At 34.6% G+C, this 24,962-nt stretch overlaps 2 protein-coding genes across 6 annotated transcripts in view; one reads left to right on the top strand and one right to left on the bottom strand.

The window, feature by feature from the left end:
- The window catches only part of galene, a 758,695-nt gene that overhangs the window by 382,341 nt on the left and 351,392 nt on the right, over positions 1 to 24,962 (top strand). For all 5 annotated transcript variants that reach the window (XM_069842980.1, XM_069842981.1, XM_069842979.1 and 2 more), the window contains one exon: positions 7,154 to 7,400. In XM_069842980.1, coding sequence (XP_069699081.1) covers positions 7,274 to 7,400 — 127 coding nt within the window. In that variant the 5' untranslated portion in view covers positions 7,154 to 7,273. The remainder of the gene's footprint in view (positions 1 to 7,153; positions 7,401 to 24,962) is intronic.
- Positions 19,934 to 24,962, bottom strand: part of LOC138711774 (proline-rich proteoglycan 2-like) — a 109,797-nt gene continuing 104,768 nt past the window's right edge. The window contains exon 4 of the mRNA XM_069842976.1: positions 19,934 to 20,726. Coding sequence (XP_069699077.1) covers positions 20,352 to 20,726 — 375 coding nt within the window. The 3' untranslated portion in view covers positions 19,934 to 20,351. The remainder of the gene's footprint in view (positions 20,727 to 24,962) is intronic.

Genomic DNA, 24,962 nt, shown 5'->3' with positions numbered 1-24,962 from the left:
CCAGTGTTAGCGATAGGATATGATTTGAATTCTGTACTAGTAACCAGTGGATAGCCGGGGCTAGCTTAGTACGCTCGTAGCGCGAAATGTCTATGAATAGCACCCTTAGTGTTTTTTCTTTTTTTTTTTCGTATTGCACCCATTACATCAAGTGATGCAGAGCGGAACTTTTCCAAATATAAACTCTGTCTTGCCGACAACCGAAGAAAATTTAGTTTTGAGGTCTTGATAATGTGTGTTGTAGTACATTGTAAACAGTTCGAACAGTATTCTAGAAGAGAAAACTGGAAAATAAACAAGTTGAGCAGAACATAAATAATTCTCATTACATTATATTGTAAATATATTGGGTAATTTACGTATATTGCATATAATGTGGGGATATCATGTACTGTGCATCATAAGTTGTGTCTATTATGTATGTTTATTATGTATATTGTGTAAGTATTGTATATGTGCTTATGAAAGAAGCCGAAAGGAAATGCATATTAATTTATTTTGAAAATTTCGCATTGTAGGTTTTTATTTTAATATTTGATAAATTAGTTGTCTTTCTTTGGAATGTGACTGTACAGCACCAGCAGACTGGACTGAACTTGGTTTCATGTACACATGTCTCTCCTTCTGCCGACTCCCATCCACCTCATACTCAGTGACAAAGCTGCCTATAGTATGGACTTAGTAAACTTATTCTATCGGGTCCAAAATCTCGATGTCTGGTGATAAGGCATAGTAATTAATTATCCATTAATTTTTGCTCTGCTGATAAGAGTGATTATGAATTATGTAAAGTTTTGAAATAATGGCAAGAAAGCATGAATACTGTTTGAAAAATACCCTAACAACTCTCCGAAGTTTGAAACCGATTCGATACTCTGACGTGAAAAGAAGAAGCTTATTCATCCGGCCAGCGAATTTCCTTATGCTTTGTGTAACTTAACTGTGTAGCTGGAGCTACAGTATTTATGCTTGTATTGTGATTAAAGTAAACAGAACTCCACATCAGTTAATTCTAGTGAAAGCGTCGGAGACAGATTGTGTTTACACGTAGTCCGTGTGCGTGTTCAACTAAATTTCGTTTTAAAATTGATTGCATTCTATCGTGACTTCATTTTAAAGCCGTTTTATGCTTTGAAAACTCTAAATCTGTGCATGTCGTGACAGTAGGGGTAACCAGGAATGAAACTTTCTGTCATAGAGTTCTGATCATATGTTATAGCCACGAAGTCGTCAGCAGTACATTCAAAGCTAAGTACTGCAATATGCTTGTCATTACACAAAAACCGGAAGTGTGTAATTTTTCACAGTCTCTGATGAACAACTTTAACGAACCTATGTTTAGGAAAACGTACTTTTCATTAAATTTTCTAAATTCTGTAATTTGATGTGTAATTGAAACAAAATATTGAGGAATTGGATATTGGATGTGCTATTTTGAAGATAAGGCACATTGATAGCTAAGAAAATTTAAATAAATATTACAAGAAGTTATCAGAAATTTGAAGAACATCAGTGTCTTGAGGGTGAGCATCTTTATTACAATCGGTTCATGTTTCGTAACAATAATTGTATCTTTTACCATTATAACGCTCCGAATATTTGCATAGTTACAGTTAATTTACTTGAAATACTATTTAAGGACACCTGGTGGAGTTCCCAGGTCAATTTTATGATTAATCATTGTTGAAAAGAAAGTCAGTTTTTTCTAGAACTACATTACCTACGATAACAAATTTTTCACTGCCCATTATGAAATGGTTTCTGAGCCCAGTACTATCAAATATTTATAGCTAGTATTTAAAAATAACCATTTATATAATTTTTTTGCCATCTCCCGAAAGTTTGATTTTTTACATTTCAGGTACACTTTTCTCAAAAACTATTCAATTAGAGTCTGAAATTTTTTGTGGAGGTACAGAACGTTTAACTATATACAATAGGTGAAAGAGTTTGATAGAAAACTACACCATTCCCAAGGAAAACAAATTCTAAATGTAAAAAATTACAGCAAACGATTTTTATGAACTATGAATTAGAAAACACAAATTATGCCCTGAAATGTCCTAATGGTTAACTGGCTATATCAAGACACTTATCAAAAGCATTAGTATAAAAATTTGTGAAGTTCTGATAGACCTATATAGTTTCAGAGAAAAGTGTACCTACTAGAGTTGGGGACGGAGTGAGTAGAACTGTTGAGTTACTCGGTTCTATCGGTTTATGTGCTTGGTAGCGGAGCACCGAAGTTACTCGGTTAACTGTAGCCGTTACCGGTCAGTTCAAACATTCAAACAGAGTTCACGTGTTTTACGCAATTCTAGCAGACAACACCGTAGGTACTGTTGTATTTAAATATTTTCTGTTGCAGGGCAAATTATTTCCTTATTCCCAAGGCGGGTTGAAAAGCCTCTAGTATTGAAGAAGGGTTCATCCTATTATATGACCTGTCAAGTGGGCCTAATATATTATTATTATTATTATTATTATTATTATTATTATTATTATTATTATTATTATTATTATTTAAGTCCAAGATAACAGAGAGTGTATGGAATTGAACGGGTTACATCAGCTCCTTGTTTATGCGGATGACGTGCTATATTAGAAGAAAATCCACAAACAATTAGGGAAAACACAGAAATTTTACTTGAAGCAAGTAAAGAGATAGGTGTGAAAGTAAATCCCGAAAAGACAAATTATATGATTATGTCTCGGGACCAGAATAGTGTACGAAATGGAAATATAAAAGTTGGAAATTTATCCTTTGAAGAGATAGAAAAATTCAAATATCTTGGAGCAACAGTAACAAATATAAATGACACTCGGGAGGAAATTAAACGCAGAATAAATATGGGAAATGCCTCTTATTATATGGTTGAGAAGCTTTTATGAAACTTTACACAGTGGTTATAGGTAAGAATTAAGTTTTGTATACAAGCTCTCATTACGCTGGTCTAAGGGGAACTACTCCTTATAGGGGGGGGGGTGCAATTAGACAAAAGTAATAACTTTTCTCCTATGTATCAGATTTTTATGAAATTTTACACAGTGGTTACAGATAACAAGTAAGTTTTGTTTACAAGCTCTCATTAAGTTGGTCTAAGGGGAACTACTCCTTATGGGGGGGGGGGGCGCAATTAGACAAAATTAGTAACTTTTCTCCTATATTCGTATAACAGATTTTCATGAAATTTTATACAGTAGTTACAGGTAATACATTTCTTTTTTTGCATACAAACTCTGATTACGTTGGTGTAAGGGGAACTACCCCTTATAGGGGAGTTAAATTAGACAAAATTAGTAACTTTTCTCCTATGTAACAGATTTTCACGAAATTTTATACAGTAGTTACACGTAGTACATTTGTTTTGTATACAAACTTTGATTACGTTGGTATAAGGGGAACTGACTCTTATGGGAGGATGCATTTAGACAAAATTAGTACCTTTTCTTCTGTCCAACAGATTTTCGTGAAACTTTATACAGTGGTTATAGGTAGTAAACCTGTTTTATATACAAGCTCTAATTCTCTGGATTGTCTTTGTTTCGACCTCATACTTGCTGTAATGGAAAAGCTTTCTTGGACAGCCACGACTTTTTCTTGGGGTAAGTGTTCTCTAAATTTTCATTACTATCACGATGAGAACCTAATTTAATAAGTAACTCTCTAAGCCAGGTATGCTCAAAATTGTAAAAGCACCGATTACACGGATGATGCTGCACTGCAAAACACACACAGCGTACGGACTGGGCTCCGCAACTACATTGCATTGTACATTGCAGCACAGCCTGTGGCATAGTTCTTACACTCTTACAAATACTGATAATAAACTTAATTTGAAAAAGAAAAGAGTATACACTGTAATATTAGTTATTACATTTTTTTAAACAGTATTTAATATAGTTATGATATTATTATATCATAGATAATGTTATTTTCATATTTCACCATACATTACGGTCTGTTCAACATGTGCATTCTTTTCGCAAGTAATCGGAAATCTATTTCCAACGAATTTACTGCAATGTGTAGCTGGCTCAAAAGATGCTCATCTGTTAATCGCGATCTATGTTTCGATTTAGCAACCTTCATTCTCGAAAATCATTTTATTGTTCGCACACATACTGTATGTCGAGTCGAAGGTAGCTAATATAGTGGCAGCGAATAAGCTCATCTTGGGATATTTCGTTTTGTTCATTTTTTTAATAATGCTTGTCAAGTCATATTCTCTGCATTTAGTTCAGAATTCTACGTTACTTTGTAGATCAATTAACTCGTCCTGGAACTGCACTCTCACGGACTGTACTAAATTTACTATGAAAGGATTAACAAAAAGATTAATATCATTCTCCATACGTTGAAAATCACTAAATCTATGTTCTGTGAATTCACATTTGAACTGTTCCAGTAGGCTACAGAGATATAATTAACTATATTTTGATCAAGCACAATGCTTCTCTTTCAGCCACCGGCGTAGCTCAGTCGGTTAAGGCGCTTGCCTGCCGGTCTGAAGTTGCGCTCGGGCGCAGGTTCGATCCCCGCTTGGGCTGATTACCTGATTGAGTTTTTCCGAGGTTTTCCCCAACCATAAGATGAATGCCAGGTAATCTATGGCGAATCCTCGGCCTCATCTCGCCAAATACCATCTCGCTATCACCAATCTCATCAACACTAAATAACCTAGTAGTTGATAGTGTCGTTAAATAACCAACTAAAAAAAACCATACATCTCTTTAGAAGTTAACCATCCGTGAAGGGTTTTAGTGCCTTCCCAACATACTACATAACTTGCTCCTAAACACAGACTCTGAATTGTTCGACTGTCTTCAATGTTTGACCTTTCATGAAGTGCTTTCAATTCTTGAAACTGTAGTGCACGTTGGACCCCTGACCATTTTATCAAAACATGTATTTCTGCTGGAATAAAATCACAACAATAATAGTAATAATAATAATAATAGTCCTAATAATAATAATAATAATAATAATAATAATAATAATAATAATAAAGTTGGTATATGGATACAATTACAGAAAAAACTTCTGTATTACTTCGGCATGTTCTGGGTGGCAGACCCTATAATGTTGTTTTATGTTGCTCAGTAGTATTCTTTACAGTAGGCCTACTTTACAACATACTAAACACTTTACGTTTTCACCGAACGCACAAGAAAAATAGTCTTCTCCCAAACTCTTTGCTTACAGAAGGTTTTGACTGTGTCATTGTCCCTCAATGTTCGTACGTTTACTAAGTACTTGAACTGCCTTCCGCAGTCATCCATCGAGCTTCGAACGAGGAACAGCACGCTCTACATTCGAAGGTTGTGATTACAGAACGTAATCGGGAGTCAGAGAATGAGCATACCTGCTCTAAGCCAATGATGATTTCGTTTAAAAAAAACTCATTCTTTATCCTTTTGCTCTCCAACTATAAATTATCATATGGGGAAAATGAAACATTTTAGGTACTCTTGCACCTTTTTGGGGACTCGGGAAGCTTATTTGATACAAATTAACAATCTTTCACATTGAGTTGCCGGAATTGTACTTGGGAAGCAGATTCGGTTCTCAGATATTTAAATAATTGCAATCGAGAAATATTGCACTACTGTACCTGGAAATAATAGTGAGCATTATTTATTACTTCCGCAAATCTGCGCACCTTAAGACTCTATTTAAAATAGAGGTAAATACTCGAGGAAGTGAAAAAAAAAATAATTTTGGGACGGAACAAAGGATATTTTTTTTTCTCTACCTTAGCCAAGTTTGTACTCAATGGTTATATTTATATTTTGTCGCTAATTTGAAATGCTATAATAACATTAAATGTAACAAAAACAAACAGTATTACATACCTAAAGAATTACTTGACATATTGATACCAAATATGAATGGAATCGACCACTTACAACAGAGTTACAGCACAAAGAAAACGGCAGACTCGCGGCACTTGCTGAGTAAGAATGCTTGGTGGCGAAATGTGGCATGTTACCGGCTTCTTATCTCGCTCTGCAGTCACCTACGCTGATTAAGAAAATCAATTGGGCGTTACTCAGTTATATACATTTATATTTTTTTCGTTCTTGGTAACTCTATAGCATCTATTAGATAATTAATGGTTGTGCTAACAGATGGAGTTACTTGTCAACAATGTGACGCTGAAACGCGTGTTCAGGTTACTGCCCAGCGACAGTCCTGATGTATTTTTATATTTGTGATGATTGGTTAATTAATATTAACCCGGCACACTCACAATCACACATTCATACAAATTTCCAGACTCTAGACACCCAGGGAATTCTTCTTCTTCACTGAGAGCCGAGCCCGGGAATCGAACCCGGGACCTCCTGATCTAGAAGCCAGCATGCTGATCAACAGACCACGGAGGCAGCCCACTCAGTTATATAGGAAAAATAATTTAAGGGTTTTATTTCATTTTTTACATGTCTTTTTTTACTTTTGTCCTTAATATGGATTTTGGACCACTGTGTGACGGCTAGATTAAATTTCTTTCGGCTATCTGTGCTTAAAAAAAGCTAGATATAACTGGAAAACGGCTAATTTGTCAACACTGGGCACATGACTCAGAGCGAAAGAACAAAAAATGGCTGATGCCCCTCCCGCTTCTCGCGTATGCGCGTGGGTTTCAAATAACTATTGTTATTTTCTGTTTTGCGGTTATCGAAGTCAGTTTTCACATTCTTGCTATAATTTTTTAGATATTAGCTAAAGTTCTATACCATTTTTATTGTCGCCCAACTTTTTCTAATATTCCGATTTTAAAGACGTAAATATTCACGTCAAAAGGATTAAAATTCATTAGGGTGAGTAGAGTACAGCAATAGGCTGGAGTGTATCCAGAACTATACTTATTTTTATGCGACTTAATTCATGGAGTGCGGGGCATTTAGCGACCCAGAAGGATTTGTGCTTAAGAAACGTCACCTAATAATTGTATTTTTAAGACTAGGTTACTATTAGAGGTGATGATTTAAATATTACATGCACCCAGACAAAATATTGTAGCCACGAAGAAGATGAGACGTAGGAAAAAGTCTCATGAATGGCAGTATAGTGGATAGTCTGTAGAAAATGCTGAAACCTCTAATTTTGAATAACGATGAACACACATTGCGTTTTTCTGTATTTCAGGTGAAACAGAATATCAGCAAAATACGTTTGAACGTAACAGAGGCCTTGTGGAAATTGTTCCAAACGACAGAAGTGTTGCAAGAGGAGAAATGGACGTCTGATGTCAGGCAGAACCTGAAGATGTTCGAGCAGGAACTTCTGAGGTCCATGAAGTCCGACGGCTGGGACGGCTCCGAGGACGAGAACGTGGTGCAGTGGTCCTTCGCTGGAGCCCTGTTCTATTCCATCATCGTTATCACAACCATAGGTGAGTAAATTCTCATATGTGTTATTCAAATCACAATTTAATTTTATTCTCCTTTATGTACAGAGTTGTTATTGGTTTGGTTTACCGACCTACATCATGTGGACCGGTCGATGTTAGTCTCCGTCTGCCGCCCACTCTGATCTCCGATTCCCCTTCAGGGGAGCGGATGATATATTTTTTTAATTTTTTTCCTATTTGGTGTAAAATATTAATTTTTTGTATGTAGAGAGCTCATAGCTGTGGTAACTCAACCAAATAAAAATATTAAAAAAAATTATTTGGGTGCCCAAATTTAAAAAAAATATACCCAATGCAGGATTGTACTAAAACCGATATATCTAAACCGTTTTTAAAGATAGATTCAAACAGTTTTTTCTCATGTATTTGCAAAAGCATGTTCTACAAACAGTCTATAACAGAATTTTGATATTAGTCCCTATGTTTGTAAAATAAATAATTAAAATTTAATAGCAATTTTCTGATTTCCTTTCTTGCAAACAAACGGACGTATTTTTAAAATGAAATCAATTAACAAAATTCTGTTATAGAGAAATGTTTCCTAATAGTCTAAAGAAGGTGTGTTCTAAATTTCATGCATGCATCTTTAATAGTTCAGAAATTATATCCATTTTTGTCTGGCAATATAGCAAAAAAATGAACTTACAGGAAACCGATAAAAGCGGACGTGTGATTTAAAAATCCATAGCGCAGGAAGTTTAAAAACGACGTCTCAACATCCGATAAGGGCACAAATATCCACAAAATGTTATGCAATGCATTCCACAGAAAAAAAAATTGAAAATTTAATTTACCGGAAACAACAATAAAAGTGGGCGAGTGATTTAAAAATCCATAACACAGGAAGTTTAAAAATGGCGACTCAACATCCGATAAGGGCACAAATACCCACAAAATGTAATGTTATGCATTCCACACATATCACAGAGTATTTTAAAGAACTTTTTTTTTTTTAATTTACTAATTTTTCACCAAAAAATACCATCCTCTCCCCTTCACGTTTGGGGATCCCATGCGTGTTGTGCAATTGTACGGTTGTATTGAGTGCAGTTTCGTATGAGATACCGTATAGAAGGGCTCACTATGTGACTAAACTCCGCTTCAGTAGAAAATGAATCCGAAGATCAAATCGAATGTCTTTTCCCTCCGCCCCGCGAACCTTAAAACTTCGCGCGATGTTGCGAGTCAATGTGTTATCTCTACCTCAGCCCACGCATGTCTTCAATCAGCATAGGTCACGCGGTGTCAAATGGTGGTGCGTATGAGAATGCGTAGCACTTCTGTTTCATTACGATTTTAAACGCAACATCGGTATTTTACCGATAGCCGTATCGAAAGCAGCGTGTTAATTATGCAGTGTCATTGCTCTTTAAATTATTGTATATTGTATTGTTTTATTATTATTCATTTCGTTTATTCGTTTTGGCATTATGGAGAGTGAGGCTGGATCATCTGCTATCTAAAGTAGGCCTACACCAATTAAAAAAAGCAAACGAATGGGACTATCTGATTTGCGAAGTCACAGCAAAAGACTGCTTACAGTGTTATAACTTTCTTAAAGATCTTGCGGAACATTCCGAAAAATTGCCACCATCGATTTTAGAAAATCTCATGATCTGACTGCAAATATGTGTGGAATTTGCAAACGAAATGTAAACAAGGTTTCGAGAAAGAGCTAAAATCTACAGAACATCTTGTGAAATTTTCTTCTTCTAGGGAAGCAATCAAACGACATCGTTATGTGACAAATCTCAATGACTTCGATAAGGACATGTTGCACCGTTGTATTACAATGGGAATACATATATTTCGTGCAGGCATATTACAATGAATACATTTTATCTTTCCACGCTCGCATGTCGGCAGCTACGCTGTGCTTTGCCGTTTCTGCTTTACGTCCGGTAGCGTGGAAAGATAATATTTATGCAATATATATTTAACATGTATGGGCCAATGTTTTCGTACTGGGTATATTTCTCATTTATTCAAAGAATGACTATATTTTATTGAGATTGATCTATTTTGCGCAGTCATATTATACGAATATTTAACATCTTATATGGACGAATATCTCGAAAACATATTTCTGATTTTTAAAGAATGACTGTATTGTACTGAGGGTTAATTTATTTTGTGGAAGCGTATATTAAACATGTGTGAGCCAATGATTGTATAATGTGCATATTTCTCATATTTTAAAGAATGGTTGTATTAAACTATTACACTATTTAATGCAAATATATTATACAGTATTAAACATTAGGGGTCAATGTTTTCATAACGGGTACATTCCATGCGTTGTATTGTACTGGAGATTAATCTATTTTATGCAGGTATCACTTTTGTAGTAAAAATTAGTATAGGTTAATGTTTTCATTCAGGGGTGTAGCACGCTGTGCATGAAGTTTGCAGAAAATTCTCTTCCGTAAACATCTTATGACTGAACCGAAGCGGCAACTATGCATTGACCTTGAAGTGCATACTCAATTGATGCAGACTGTAGAAGAGTGTCTGTGTGCAAGAGAAAAGTATGAATCAGCTCGCCGGGTCCATACGGAGTTTATTGCGGAATTTCCGAATACTCGAAAAGGCAGACAGTACAGACCAGAGGTCTGCATCGGACGATTTCGCTCGAGCACCAAGTAGTTCATAGCATAATCCGATAGATAGCGCACATGCATGATGGGTAAAATTGTTGCGAGCGATAAATCCTCGAACGGTATAAGCCGAGCGTTAGATATTCGTTCTTGTTACAGTGATGAACTGTGTAGTAACATCATAGATGTTTATCATTTCAAAACTTTGCAGTGTTTAACTAACCTCTCCATAGTACAACTACAAAACTTGCTTTAAAATTTAATATAAATGTTGTAGGTAAATTCCCCCCCCCCCCACACACACACAGGAGTGATTTTGTTTTTGCCACATCTGATAGATGTTATTGGATGTAAATGTAATTATTATAAACGGAGAACACAATCACGGTAATGCAAGAAATGTATCAAGTTTTCTAGTAGTAGTAGTAATAATAATAATAATAATAATAATAATAATAATAATAATAATAATAATAATAATAATCTCTAATAATTAGTGTATCAATCTTTGTGTCCGTAACAGTTGTGCAGCATGATTATTCGTTTTATTATATTTTCTGTGACGTTATCTCTGTACTAATATTGTTATTAATGTACTGCTATATCAATAATATTTTGTAAAACGTTTCTACATTGTCGCAGTATATAGGCGGAACACTATGTATGGACCTATCATATTATATATGTGGTAAATCAAATATTGAATAATTATTAATTAGGAATAATAACTGTATATCGAAGTTTTTCATACTATTTTATTTATAACTTCATGTTCCTGTTTTGGTACATTCCATTAGACGTTTGTCATAAACGCAGAAAATAAAGCCTTATTTTTACCGTGTGAGCAAAACGTATGTGTATCTTATCTGTCGCCTTCCATACAAGATAAGACATGTAGATGAGATGACCTTGTACTGTGCTTCTATTTATTACGAGCGTATCACGACCGATCTTATCTCACTCGAGCGTTCGGCATTCGACCGAGTTCAAGCGAGCGATTTAACTCCAATGCAGCACTCTGGTACAGATCGTAAAATAGGAGAACATTAACAGGCTTCTTAAAATTTTTTTTTTTCTCCAAAGTTTCCTAAATGCACTTACAAGAATTCCTATTATAATGCAATTAAATATGACATTCAAACCTTCCTTTGATTTCCTCATTAATTATTTTTCTTCCATTTATTTTAATAATTATATATATATATATATATATATAATTTTTTAACTTGCCTATGTTATCCCGTGAACGAGTAACTTCGGCAGGTCGATTTCAAAGGTTTATTTGAACAAAATATGCTTAATATGTGTAACTTTGGCAACTAAGTACATAAAAAAATTCATAATTTTATTAATTAAGCATTTCCTGTTAGTGAGTTGGAATATTATATAATATCCAATGGAAATAATGAAGTCATTATACAAAATTACAACACAGAGTTTTGAAATTACATGAAATTACAACTTTTTAAAAAATAAATAACTCACAGTAATTTATAACATTATTTAGTCAGAATCAAAGCAACTAGGACATTGATAGTGAAAATCTGAAGTAATCTCATTACGTTCTCCACATACCCAGCGAAAACAATTCACACGCCTAAACTAATCATAATTGAGGGATTCAGGAGTAAAACATGGTAACTGACATTTTAGTGTTTTGAACTTATTAGACAGATAATAGTAATATACGTTACAAGAGCGGTATGTTGACGTTTTCATGGTCGAGGAAAAGGTTCAAAAAGCGAAACGTAGTTGAGCTTTTTTAATTTCCGAGAACATGAAAACAAACATACCGCTCGTGTATCGTACATTATTTTGTGCGAATATCGTTTATTACATACCTGAAAGACGAATTTCTAATTAGTTGCAATGAAATCTCCATGTTGGTTTCTGTTTAATGACGGCAACTTCGGAAAACCAAAATATCTTTCTTCAACATTGTTGCTATAAAATGTTTTCTGTGTTTACTATACTCCAGCAGGCCGTGATATACGTCTGTCTTTTTTTCCCCCAGTCTATAAATGCGAACTTACAACAAACGGTAAGGTTATGTAATGATTTATTTTTCATTTTAATATTTTAACAATATTATTTATATAACATATTGCAGTAATAACATCGGCTTCTGGAATCTTGTTGATTTTTTCACGGCTTCCTTAATGTTACTTGTATCAGGAATGGAATAAGTTTCGTGGAGTAGTAGACTTTACTTAATTTTTGCAAATATTTAAAAACAATAATTAACATTGCAATTTAGGTGAAATTGCAGTGGTAAGTTTCCAATTTATAATTATTACTATGTTAAACGTCTCAAGCGGTAAGAAGAGGGAAATTGTTATGTGTGTTACGTTTGGAATACTGAATGTGGTATTTCACACTTACCGCGTATTGTTTCTGTGCGGAAAACAAGCAAATACGCACGATCTCGCACAAACATTTATACACGCCCGGGTTCCATTCCCGGTGGGGGCAAGTTACTTGGTTGAGGTTTTTCCGGGGGTTTCCCTCAACCCAATATGAGCAAATGCTGGGTAACTATCGATGCTGGACCCCGGACTCATTTCACCAGCATTATCACCATTCAGACGCTTAATAACCTATGGTGTTGATAAAGCGTCGTAAAATAACCTACTAAAAATAATGAAACAATGTTTGCTTTTATTTGTTGTTATATGATGAAGTATTTTGTTTAAAACCCTATTAAAGATGGTACGTCGATTGTCCCATGTATTGTGGGTCCCTATCACCACGGCATGGCGCGTCCTCAGGTTGCGGATCGAGGAGACGGCCTCCTGATATGGAAGGTAGCTGTGAATAGGCCTATATTGAATAAACAGTCGCGGACAGGCGATGAGGGGTGGTCCTCCAGCTTGGGGATTGGGCGAAGGGCTAACAACCCATCACCGTAAAAAAACAGCTTGTTACGAAACCTTCAAATAAGCCTCGGAATGGTGAGAGAGGAACATAGGTTAAGGGTGTTTGAGAATAAGATGCTTAGGAAAATATTTGGGGCTAAGAGGGATGAAGTTATAGGAGAATGGAGAAAGGTACACAGCACAGAACTGCACGCATTGTATTCTTCACCTGACATAATTAGGAACATTAAATCCAGACATTTGAGATGGGCAGGGCATGTAGCACATATGGGCGAATCCAGAAATGCATATAGAGTGTTAGTTGGGAGGTCGGAGGGTAAATGACCTTTGGGGAGGCCGAGACGTAGATGGGAGGATAATATTAATATGTATTTGACTGAGGTTGGCTATGATGATAGAGAATGGATTAATCTTGCACAGGATAGGGACGAATGGCGGGCTTATGTGAGGGCGGCAATGAACCTCCGGGTTCCTTAAAAGCCAGTAATTAAGTAAGTATGTATGTCGATTGTCACTGCCGTCTGGATCCGAATCTCGTAGCCTATAGGCTATGTATGAATACGGATTTAGGCGTGCTGCGTTGATTTTGTTTAAAACGCCGCTAAAGTTCAAGTTTTCGGGCTGAAAACAGTCCGAAAAACAACTATTTTAGAGAGCATGTACTAAAAAATTTATTTATATCAATTTGTGCAATTCCCAGTATTTTACTCCATAAATTAGATGAGAAGTTATCGGGCGATAAAATAAACTAATTTCTACATTAAATAATGTGTTTTGCATGTTATTTTCATAAGCATTATTTTTATTTTATAATAACATATTATGTACACAAGAATATGTATTAAGAAAATAGAAATTATATATACTGGAATAATACAAACTTTCAAAAATTTAAAATCAGCCATGGTATATTTACGGCATTCAGATTTAGATTACAATGCTTCTGGTACTTCGCAACAACTTCTTCATATAAAATTCAAGATACGGATGAACAACTGCGTTATAAAATGTGGATGTACAGTTACCCTTAAAAAGAATGAGACGATTCTTGGTTGTCGGAAGTTAAAGTTCTACAGCGCGATTCACTCGATATCGACGTATAACGATAAGTACCATGACAAATAGAACAAGAATTGTTACAAGGATCACAACAAGGACAAGAATCAGAATAAGGATGACGAAGAAGATAACCATTTAAGGCCACGATTTCACAACATAGCTCGGGTAACAAAATATCATTGCTTCTCTGTACCGAATGGCAAATGCTTGCTATCGGATCTACATTCTGGACTGCTGCTGTCACTGTCTTGTCTCGGTAGCTCATATAGTAGCGTGCCGGTTCCACCGTATAACCGAAATGTTTCGTGTTCGATCCCACGTAAAACTCTTTTCTTATTGAGGTGTAATTAATTTGTTCAGAGTTCCTCGACTGTATAATTTGTCGAAAAATATGGAGAAATGAGGGATGACGATAATACTTTATTGTAGACAATGACTATTTAGCGTGATATAGAATTATTGAAATAAGGGGCATTTTGTACAGTAAGAGTTAATAAATCAGCCCTAAATTAAATATTTAAATAACAGGATATAACAGGAAGTCCAATTATTGTTGCGAAACTAATCAAAATAAATCTAATTACGTTAAGTAAACAAATCCCAAGTTATGACACCATATTGCTATAGCTAAATTCTATGTTATTAACATAAGCATTGAATAGGTCCGTGCTTATGCGTTGAACGACAGAACCAAACATCGAAAGTTCGAATGTTGCCGCGGAATGTAACTTTTTGCTTTTTATAATGTAAATCAGACTTCTAACTGCAATCATTCATATTTCTTACATTATTTATTAATATTTATAGCCAACATTGAATTTGTAAAGAAAAGACTTTAGATATCTCATATGGAATTTGTGATCTGTAGTGACATAAACATGGATTATCTCTCGGAACTTTTCCGTAAAAGTAAATTAAATTCACTCCTTGAAACTGGAAACCTTAGTCGTAGAGCCATTTTCCCACCAGTATACAAGCTGAAGTAGCACAGCCATTGATAAAAGTTTTGTACACAGAATTAGACTGAATTTCTATTCGACAGAACCTATAATCAATGGCTTATCTGAACATGATAAATAAATCCTAAGTGTTTCCAATGTCACTGAACAATTTCAAAATATTAATTTAAAAACTAAAAAAGGGTCGTAAATGCTGTATCTAGTGACTATTCACATTTATGTCTACAAAATGAATCTTGGAAAAACGTATATGATACTGGTACTACTGATATTAAGAGTAAATGTATTGTATTTTTCACTTTAATTTCAGAATCACTTTAGTGGATGTTCTCCACTCAATGTTGTGAAAAAATTCAAAAGTAAAAACATGTAGATAACGCAGGGACTTCAAAATCTCATGTATTAAAAAGAAGAATCTATATGTAATGAGTTGCAATGTAATGATCCTCATGTTCTTAAATACTACAAGAAGTATGGTGTAATTTATAAAAAAAATTATGAAAGAGGGAAATAGAGTATATTCGAATAGAAAAGTACAACATTCAGATAATGCAATTAAGGCTATTCGGAATATTATTGAAGTTAAACTTGTAGATATTCTAAGAAAGAAAATATTTTTTCATTAAAACCAATGATTATAAACTAGAGGACCCCAAATCTATTGCAAATTCTTTTAATGTCTTATAGTATATAGTACAGAAATATTATTGACAACTTAAACATTCAAGATTTTGCAAAAGATACTGCAATTGGTTATTTAAGAGATGCATTTTAATAATTAGTATTAATATATCTAATTAGTCAATAACTGCAACAGCGCTTTTTCATTCAATCATAACATGAATAAAATTGAATGAACATTAAATTAAACACCGTTGCAAACACGTAGATAAAATAGTTAAATTCAACTGAAAGGGTGAGAATGAAATAATCCAAAGCCACAGTTTTAACAAAAATTGTTTTGTGCGAGTGCATTTCTTACACATATGGGAAAGCTACTAATAAAATATTGTAATAACTACTCAACAAATGACATAGCCTAAGGACTCTAAACCTTTGTAAAAGTTTGTCTGTGTGGCTTAGGAATATTTTTTAATTTAATTTTAATTGTTAGTTTTTAATATATATATGCATTTACATTGTATGTGTGTATATATAAATGCATTCATTAGATTAACGTTTACAATATTATAACTTGTAATTTTGTATTGTCTGTGATCATTAACACTTAAAACTTGTAAAACTCTATTTCAAAGTTATTTAAACAAAAAAAAAAAAATCGTTGTGTAGAGTAGGAATCGAACTCGCACTCTTCTACACGAGACGCAGAAGTCTTAGATCCTGAGCTATGGAAACGACACGAAAGCTTTCCTTTCTGTGCGGAGTGTCGATCTAGTCATGAAGGTCCATGGTCGATTTAACTATGCGATTTATGTATATATTTATCTTTTATTTACGTAATATTATCATATTTTTGCAGTTTTTGAAGTGAATTTCGGAACGATGCTAGTAAGAAACCAAATAGCCTGAATTTAAGTAACTCAATATTCGTTATCTTGTGTATCAGTGCTCTGGTCTCCGATCATGCGCAGTGTCTTACATCTGAGACTTAGGAATATTCAATCGTCTCATCCTGTTCTAGGGAAACTGTACGTACACTTACGGAAACAAAAAGTGGCCGGCCGTGGTTTTTTAATTGAGCGTCATACAGTACAGTTGTCGGCATAAATTCAATATGCATATAAATCGCAATAATACAATTAAGACTAATCCTGATGTTATGATATACAAGAACATGTACAGTATTGAAGATTTAGACTATTATGAACAGGCTTCGAGACTTTGGACCCGATACAATAAGTTTACTGTGCGTGCACTATAAGTTGTTGACTCGCTGCAGGTAGATAGAGTTGTGTTGAGGTTGCTATTTAGAGTAGAGTACGGTAGTATGGGGAAACACATATATGTACTTTCTGAAAGTAAATATACATTGCACAATGATAATGTCAAAAGAATGTGAAAAGCATTTATTCTCCTCTCTTTTATAAACATTTGTGTTTAATTATACACAGTGTTAATGGTGGAAATAAGCATGTAGCAATTTTAATTGTTTCATTTATCCCATTGGTCGTCTTTAGGAAGTGCAGTTACACTACGGAATTGCAATGTACCTACTACAAGATACATTCTCAGTGTCTCAAACGTAAATCTTTTTCGGTTATCTGCCAAATTTCGTACTGTAGAAAGCTGCGCTCCACGTCGCATGACGTGATAGGAGCAAAACGAAATAACCTAACATCATTGCAGTCTCTAAGAGACAGTCCTTTATTCTCGGGTGACTCTATGTCCACTAATATACTGTCTATGTTACACAATGTTCCATATCCGTTATTTTTACATAAAATTGATTTCCACTTCTGTTTTACACGTTCAGTAACCGGTGTACTTGATGTCTCATTAATTCTTTGCATCATTTTCTAAATTAATTTGAGGGCTTCCGACATCTCTTGCTCTGACTTTTCTAACCGTGTAATAGTTTCAGACACAGTTTGTATGAAAACCAAATTATTCGTCAGAACCTTCAAATCCAGAGCGTTTTCCTTTGCGTATTTGTTGGCATTCATTCTACAGTACCCCCACCCACTGTACGCTTTACCACTATACACAGTACGCCGTTATGCGGATTTCCCACTGAACTGCTCTATTGTGTCCGAAGTCTCGAAGCCTGATTATGAAGCTGCAGTTATATGTCGTTTCCCTCATGCCAAAACCATGAATGTGCATTTTCTTTGTTCTGGGAAAATGCACATTCATGGTTTTGGCATGAGGGAAACGATGTGTAAATGCTTGTTGATTTAAAAATACACATTATGGATAAAATTTGTATAAGATGCCAATCAAATTCAGCATTATATTCATGTATTCTGTATGTCTTTGATAGCAGAACGGATAACACGTTAGCCTGCTAAGAAAATGTTCCGTGTTCGTCCCCCTGTTGTGCCTATTTTTCTATTAGGGTATATTATTACAAATAAGCAATTTGAACATATGTTACTCAGAATTTTATGTTTCTTAAATAAATTTTGCTAAAATTATGTAGCCTTAAAAAGAGCTGTTTTTGGTTGTCCATTCAATACGCACACAACCTTTTAATACTCGTACAGATCTCGGATTTCATCTCTGCCTGTTTGCAACGTCAAATTTGCGGAGAGGAAGTGAGGAGATAGGAGGAAAGTTTTAATGCTTTTCAATACGCTGACGCCCACGTTGTAAGATTAACCATTTGAAATTCAACGGTAACTAACCGGCAGAGATATAATCCGAGATCTGTAGTAGCGTATTGTAGGATTGAAATAGTTATATAGACCAAAAAATAACATATAATTGCCATTTATAATATATGACTAACGTGTTATCACTGTGTTATACTCTGCTGCACACCTGCACAAACAGTCCTCAACGAGCGCGCGCGCTCCCTCTGAGCGGGAGAGCTGTGTTTACCGCTCGCCGAAACGTTGAGGAAGATACGTCAGAATGACATAGACTTGCTATAGGTAGAGGAGAGGGAAACGACCACTCAGTTATCTAGTGGAATGCAGTGTGTAGGCCTTAATCTCAGTAACTGTTTCACGTTGCTTACCTACTGATACAGCACAGTATGGAGGAATCTAAAAGACGGAACATAACATTTAACGATTTACAGCTCGAACTTAATTGATCTTCAATGTGACCTAAGGGCTAAAGATCGTTTGAATAATATTACTAGCCTGGTTGAGTTTTAGAAGACTTAACATTAGCAATAATATCCACGACTACACAAGCTGGCTGTGAAAATGATTGCTATGTATGGCTCAACATTTGTATTTGTGTATTTTCTATAATCAACTTTAATAAAGGCAGACATCGAACATCTGTAACTGATGTTTCATTACGATCAATAAGCTATTGTTCCTTTCAGCTGCCAACAGTATAAAACCTCGTTTTTCATGTACTGATAAATAAAAATATAACGAAATGATATTGTACATTTAAGTTGCTATAGAATTTCTATTATTTCTGTAAAATAACTATTTCTTTATTAATTAATAATAGTCCAAGATAGTTTTGTAAACACTGAACGGGAATTCATTTCATAAACACTCGTAATAGTACTTCCTTTTATGTATATTTTGTACAAGATCACCCCTTCTTCCAGTCCACCCTTATACAGAGCGCAGCTAATATCTGCTCATGAGCTGTGAGCCGGCTGGGAGAGCGCAAACCTTGTGCAGGTCTGCTCTACTGTATAACAAATGAATGACGGGAATACGGACAAAATATACAAAACATTCGAATTAAATAAAATCGTCATACATTCAATAACAATTTACAGAATCAAGTTAACAATTGTGTTTCTTTAAATGGAACTCATAGTCTATTTCTTATATTATTTGACAACTGGGATCATTTCATAATATTAATGCGAGGGTCATTTCATAAATAATGCACAGGTTGGCATAACTGTGAAGTGGATGATGCAACACCAATGAAAATTACGTCAGATACAGTTGAAGGATTGAGGAAGAAGCACGTGTGTTCATTTCGCCCATAGCATACTCTTGTGTTTAGGTAACTAGAGCTAGAAATGGAGCCTACACGTGTCTCGAGTACTGTGACGATTGAAGATCAAAGATCGAATCTTTACGTGAATCGTTTATACTATCAGTTGGATTGTTGCCTCGAGACTAGATCTCGTGGAATGAGAAATAAATTATGAAGTAATTAATGAAAAGACTCCATGTTTTTAAATTTAAATGCAGGGAATATAAAGAGAGAAACGAAAGAAATATCAACATTTTATTTCAAATTCCAAATACGAGTATCTTTACAATCCCAGACATGCTCACACTAACAATCTCGAACAGCATAAACGTTTCACACAGTTATAGGGATTCTGTCATCTGTCACCTTTCGTCATCTGATTTTCACTTGGCTTTCGATAGAATATATGCTAATACATTTTCAAAGGTTCCAATTAAAACATATTTTTCTCTATGTACATGTATGTTTAATGTCATTGACTTTTATCTGTGTAATTACAATACATATATTTCGGCACATACTGCTAGTGGCTTTAAATCTGACAACTTAAAAGTAAATAAACACTTCAACACAAAAATACAAATGCAAGAACACATAATATCGTTACAGTTCTTGTGCTAAAGGTAACGATTCAAGGATTATTATTATTTATTCAATTTGACACATTTGAGATATTCTTCCCCTGGTACTCGAATAAACTGTTCATTCTGATATATGAGATTTAACTCCTTTCTTTTACAGGATTACCAGTTTCATCGATTGGATACAGAAAAAACTTTCAAAATCCATGTCATCGTGGCAGTCATTCGAGCTTGTCACCTATTCTTAGAAATTATTTCGCTCTTAAAGTTCATATTTTATTTACAGCTTCTTTCCATTCTTCTTCGTCTCAAGATTAGCACTTCTTGCGTAAGGATCAAAGGGAGGCCTTGGGAAACGTTCATCGTTGATGGTCCCATACCCTTGGTAAGGCCTTCCGTTTGGACGATAATTTTCGTCGATATCTTCTCTTCCTAGAGGTCTGTATAGGTCTCCAGGAGGCTTAAAAGGACGACCACCTTCACTAACGATGCCTGTAGGACCACCGGGACCGACTAAGATAGGTCGAGCGTAGGTTGGCCTTATGGAGGCATCTCCATATCCGACACCAGGACCTCTGTTCACTGGAGGAAGTCCTCCATTTCCATTAGGCTTGGGGCTGAAGCAACAATATTGCTTCCCAGCATCACATTGTCCCTGAAATGAAGACGTTTTGAAATAAGAATTAGAATTGAAGTTGTTTCCACCTTCATATATTTATGCATACATACATACATACATACATACATACATACAGATATAATGAAAGACTCAAATTTTCACAACAGAATAACAGACCTACATACGCCTAGAGAGTGAGAAACGAGACATAATGTGTTATATTGTAAACATACAGGTAGCAAGGCATGTAGTATTACTTTTATTGCAATGGGACATACCGTTCAACTAATATAAAAAAATACATACATACATACATGCATGCATACATTCATACATACTTACTTACTGGCTTTTAAGGAACCCGGAGGTTCATTGCTGCCCTCACATAAGCCCGCCATTGTCCCTATCCTGAGCAAGATTAATCCAGTCTCTATCATCATATCCTATCTCCCTCAAATCCAATTTCATATTATCTTCCCATCCACGTCTCGGCCTCTCCAAAGGTCTTTTTCCCTCCGGCCTCCCAACTAACACTTTATATGCATTTCTAGATTCGCCCATACGTGCTACATGCCCTGCCCGTCTCAAACGTCTGGATTTAATGTTCCTAATTATGTCAGGTGAAGAATACAATGCGTGCAGTTCTGCGTTGTGTAACTTTCTCCATTCTCCTGTAACTTCATCCCTCTTAGCCACAAATACTTTCCTAAGAACCTTCATTCATTCATTCATTCATTCATTCATTCATTCATTCATTCATTCATTCATTCATTCATTCATTCATTCATTTTATTCCATAGATCTTACATGAGCAATGAAGCTTTAAGATGTGGAACAAGTCAAAATTTTACAATATTACAATTACAATTTTTACAGTTTTACAATTTAGTAATTTTCTACAATTTTTACAATTTTGTGCAATTTTTTACAATATTTAATCTCTGTTCCTCTCTCAAAGTGAGAGTCCAAGTTTCACAACCAACAGAACAATCGGTAATATAACTGTTTTATAAATTCAAACTTTCAGAATTTTTGACAGCAGACTAGATGACAAAAGCTTCTCAAGCGAATAATAACACGCATTTCCCACATACATACATACATACATACATACATACATACATACATACATACATAGATACATACATACATACATACATACATAGATACATACATACATACATACATACATACATACACACACATTAAACACAATATTCAGAAGCCAATCATTGTAAGTAAGCAAAATTTAAATTTCCCATTCCCCGTGGTAAATTTATTATATATATATATATACACACACACACACACACACACACACACACACACACACACACACACACACACACACACACACACACACACACACACACGAACGATATTCATAGAAAAAATTCAATCAATTAAGTCATTATTTTATTAGTTTGCAGTAAGTGACTTCATCAATGCTGCTGTCTATTTTGAAAGATCTTTCTGTAGTGGCCATTTGAATCAAACCATTTAGTTCATGCGTTATACTTTGTATAGAGGGTGATTCACTAGGATTTTCCGTCACGTACGGAGCTTATTTTCGAAGAAATTCTGAGCAAAAAGTGTCATATAAACATTTGTCCTAATCTCAATATTTTCAGAGTTACAGTAATTTGAACTTCCTAGCAAAATAGCTTTTTTTTTTTTTTTTTTTTTTTTTAGTTTCACGGGAAAAAATTACTACAAATAGAGCATGAACTATTCAGAAGTGTCATTTTTTTTAATTGGCCAGTGTTCAGAAGCTAAAAAAATGTTGTTAATTGCTTTGTACAGATTTTATTTTTCAATTTTTAACTAAAAATTACATCATTCTTACGCAGTTATCATAAAAATTGTTACAAATCATACGATTTTAGGAACTTGATTCTTTACAGTTTAATTATGCACCCTAATGTATGTACAGTCTTAAAAAATTTACAAGAGTGGCGTGATTTGTAACAATTTGTATAATAAAATGCGTAAGAAAATGTAATTTTGTAGTTAAAAATCGAAAAAAAAAATCTGTACGAAGCAACTATGGAATTCACAACGCACTTTTAGCTTCAGTATATACTAGCTAATTAAAGACATTATACTCCTGAATATTCATTCTTTATCTGTAATATTCTTTTACCCTCAAAACTCAAGAATAATGGTATTTTGCAAACAATTTCAAATTAGTGTAGTTCTGAAAATATTGCGATTAGGACAAATGTTTATATGACAATTTTTGCTCAGAATGTCTACAGAAATAAGCTCTTTAAGGAACGGTAAATCATCGTGAATCACCCTGTATTTTGTGTGGAAATAGATGTAAGCTGACCTGAAATGCATACGCTATGTGTATGTAAGCTACAGGGATGTACCCCACATTATTTTCTTTGAATTGTGTTTGAATTTAATTTTGGGCGCTTGTGCAAAAATAAACTGCATAAAACTACCTATTAATGAACAGCACGTCTGTCTGTGTGTTTAACTGTCCACACAAATATAACAACTCGCCATTCTGTGAAACGGCTTTGTACAGTACATAATATTGTGTTTCATTTTTTAACTAAATCCTGTTAAACCAATTTAATTTTTTTTTAATCGCAGAAGTCTAACAGCTCCTTTAGATGAAGTTGAGATATATTTTTAATATATATGCATATATTTATGTATATATATATATATATATATATATATATATATATCTCCAAAACCGAATCATCGGAATGTTAGATAATTTTGTATTTATATTTATTTATATTTGTAATTATCAGGGAACGGATTTATATGGACTAAAAATATATGAAATATGTAAATATATATGTAGTTATTTTTACCAAAATATGGAATTAAATATGGACTTAAAATTATAAAAAAATGACTATGTACGTTAAATATTGGTACATTTTAATCAAACTAAACAAAAAATATAATGGACGTACCTTATCTTCCAATGTAGTTTCAACAAAACACAATTTTTATTGTCTGTTACCATAACAATAGGTTACAAACATTTCTTTCAAGTGCTGAAAAGTGAATCTTCTTCTATTGTCTCTGAGGATAGATTTATACTGACTAAAAGAGCGTTCGACGTCACAAGAAGTAACTGGTACATAATTCAATTTCACAATGTCTGCTGGGGATAAGTCCAAGTTAATCTTCACTGTTGATTCACCACTCATCACAGCAACAACCTTTTGTAGTTCTTCATATCCAGGGTTTTTTGAAAGTACAGTGTCCACCTTAGCTCTTACTGCATCTGCAACTTTACCTCTACCACGATTCAGTTGTTCCACAGTACTATTTATAATTTCAAAACTTTCAGATAGTGAAAGGTGCCTATTTTGGAGACTTTTGAGCGTTTTTATGATGCATGAAAATGTATGCTGAATGTGAGCTAAGTCATTCTTCACACTTATGTCACAGGTAACTGTTTTCGCAGTATCAATTGAGACTGCATCTTCAGAGTCCAATGCAAGGAGAACATTGTTAATAGAGTCTATATGTTCGGCATAATATTCAACTGCTTCTAGCCATGTACCCCATCTAGTTAAAATTGGCTTTGGTGGCAATGGAATTTCAGGGTACATTTCTTTCAACACGTTAACTCTACTGGGAGCTTTGAGAAATACTTTTTTCACTGATGAAATCAACAAATCTACTTTAGGGAAATTGTCTCTGACCACTTCTGCCACACGATGAAATGCATGCGCCACACAAGTAAAATGAGTCAATTTAGGATATACAACAGATAATGCTTGTCCAGCTTTGACCATATAAGGGGCAGCATCGCTAATAAAGAATAACACATTATCGTACATAATACCCTTTGGCCACAGGATACCCATAGCTTCGTTGAACAGTTTAACTATAGTTTTGTTATTGCACTTTTCTAGAACATCACAATGTAAAAGAATTCGTTCAGAATATTGTTCACTTAACAAACCGATAACTACATTACCAACAAGTCTACCTTCTTTGTCGGGAGTCTCATCAATGGAAACCCAAATTGAACTATCTTCAATTTCATCTCTTATCTTCTGTATTGTCTCATCGTAGATGGATGGAGCATACGTCTTCCTAAGTGTTGACTCATCCGGGATTGTATGTTGAGTATATTTTTCAAGGAATTCCCTGAAGACCTTATTCTTTAGTTTGTAGAGAGGAATATCAGCAGAGATGAGAGAACGGCACAGATCGATGTTAAACTCAGATCTTACATTCGATGTTGTTGGTTGTGTTAAAAACAATTGTCTCTGCTTGGAATTTAGTTGT

This window comes from Periplaneta americana, chromosome 13 (genome assembly GCF_040183065.1).
Source record: "Periplaneta americana isolate PAMFEO1 chromosome 13, P.americana_PAMFEO1_priV1, whole genome shotgun sequence".
Classification (NCBI taxonomy): domain Eukaryota; kingdom Metazoa; phylum Arthropoda; class Insecta; order Blattodea; family Blattidae; genus Periplaneta; species Periplaneta americana.
The sequence above is the reverse complement of the archived record's forward strand: the minus strand, read 5'-3'. Positions and strand labels throughout refer to the sequence as shown.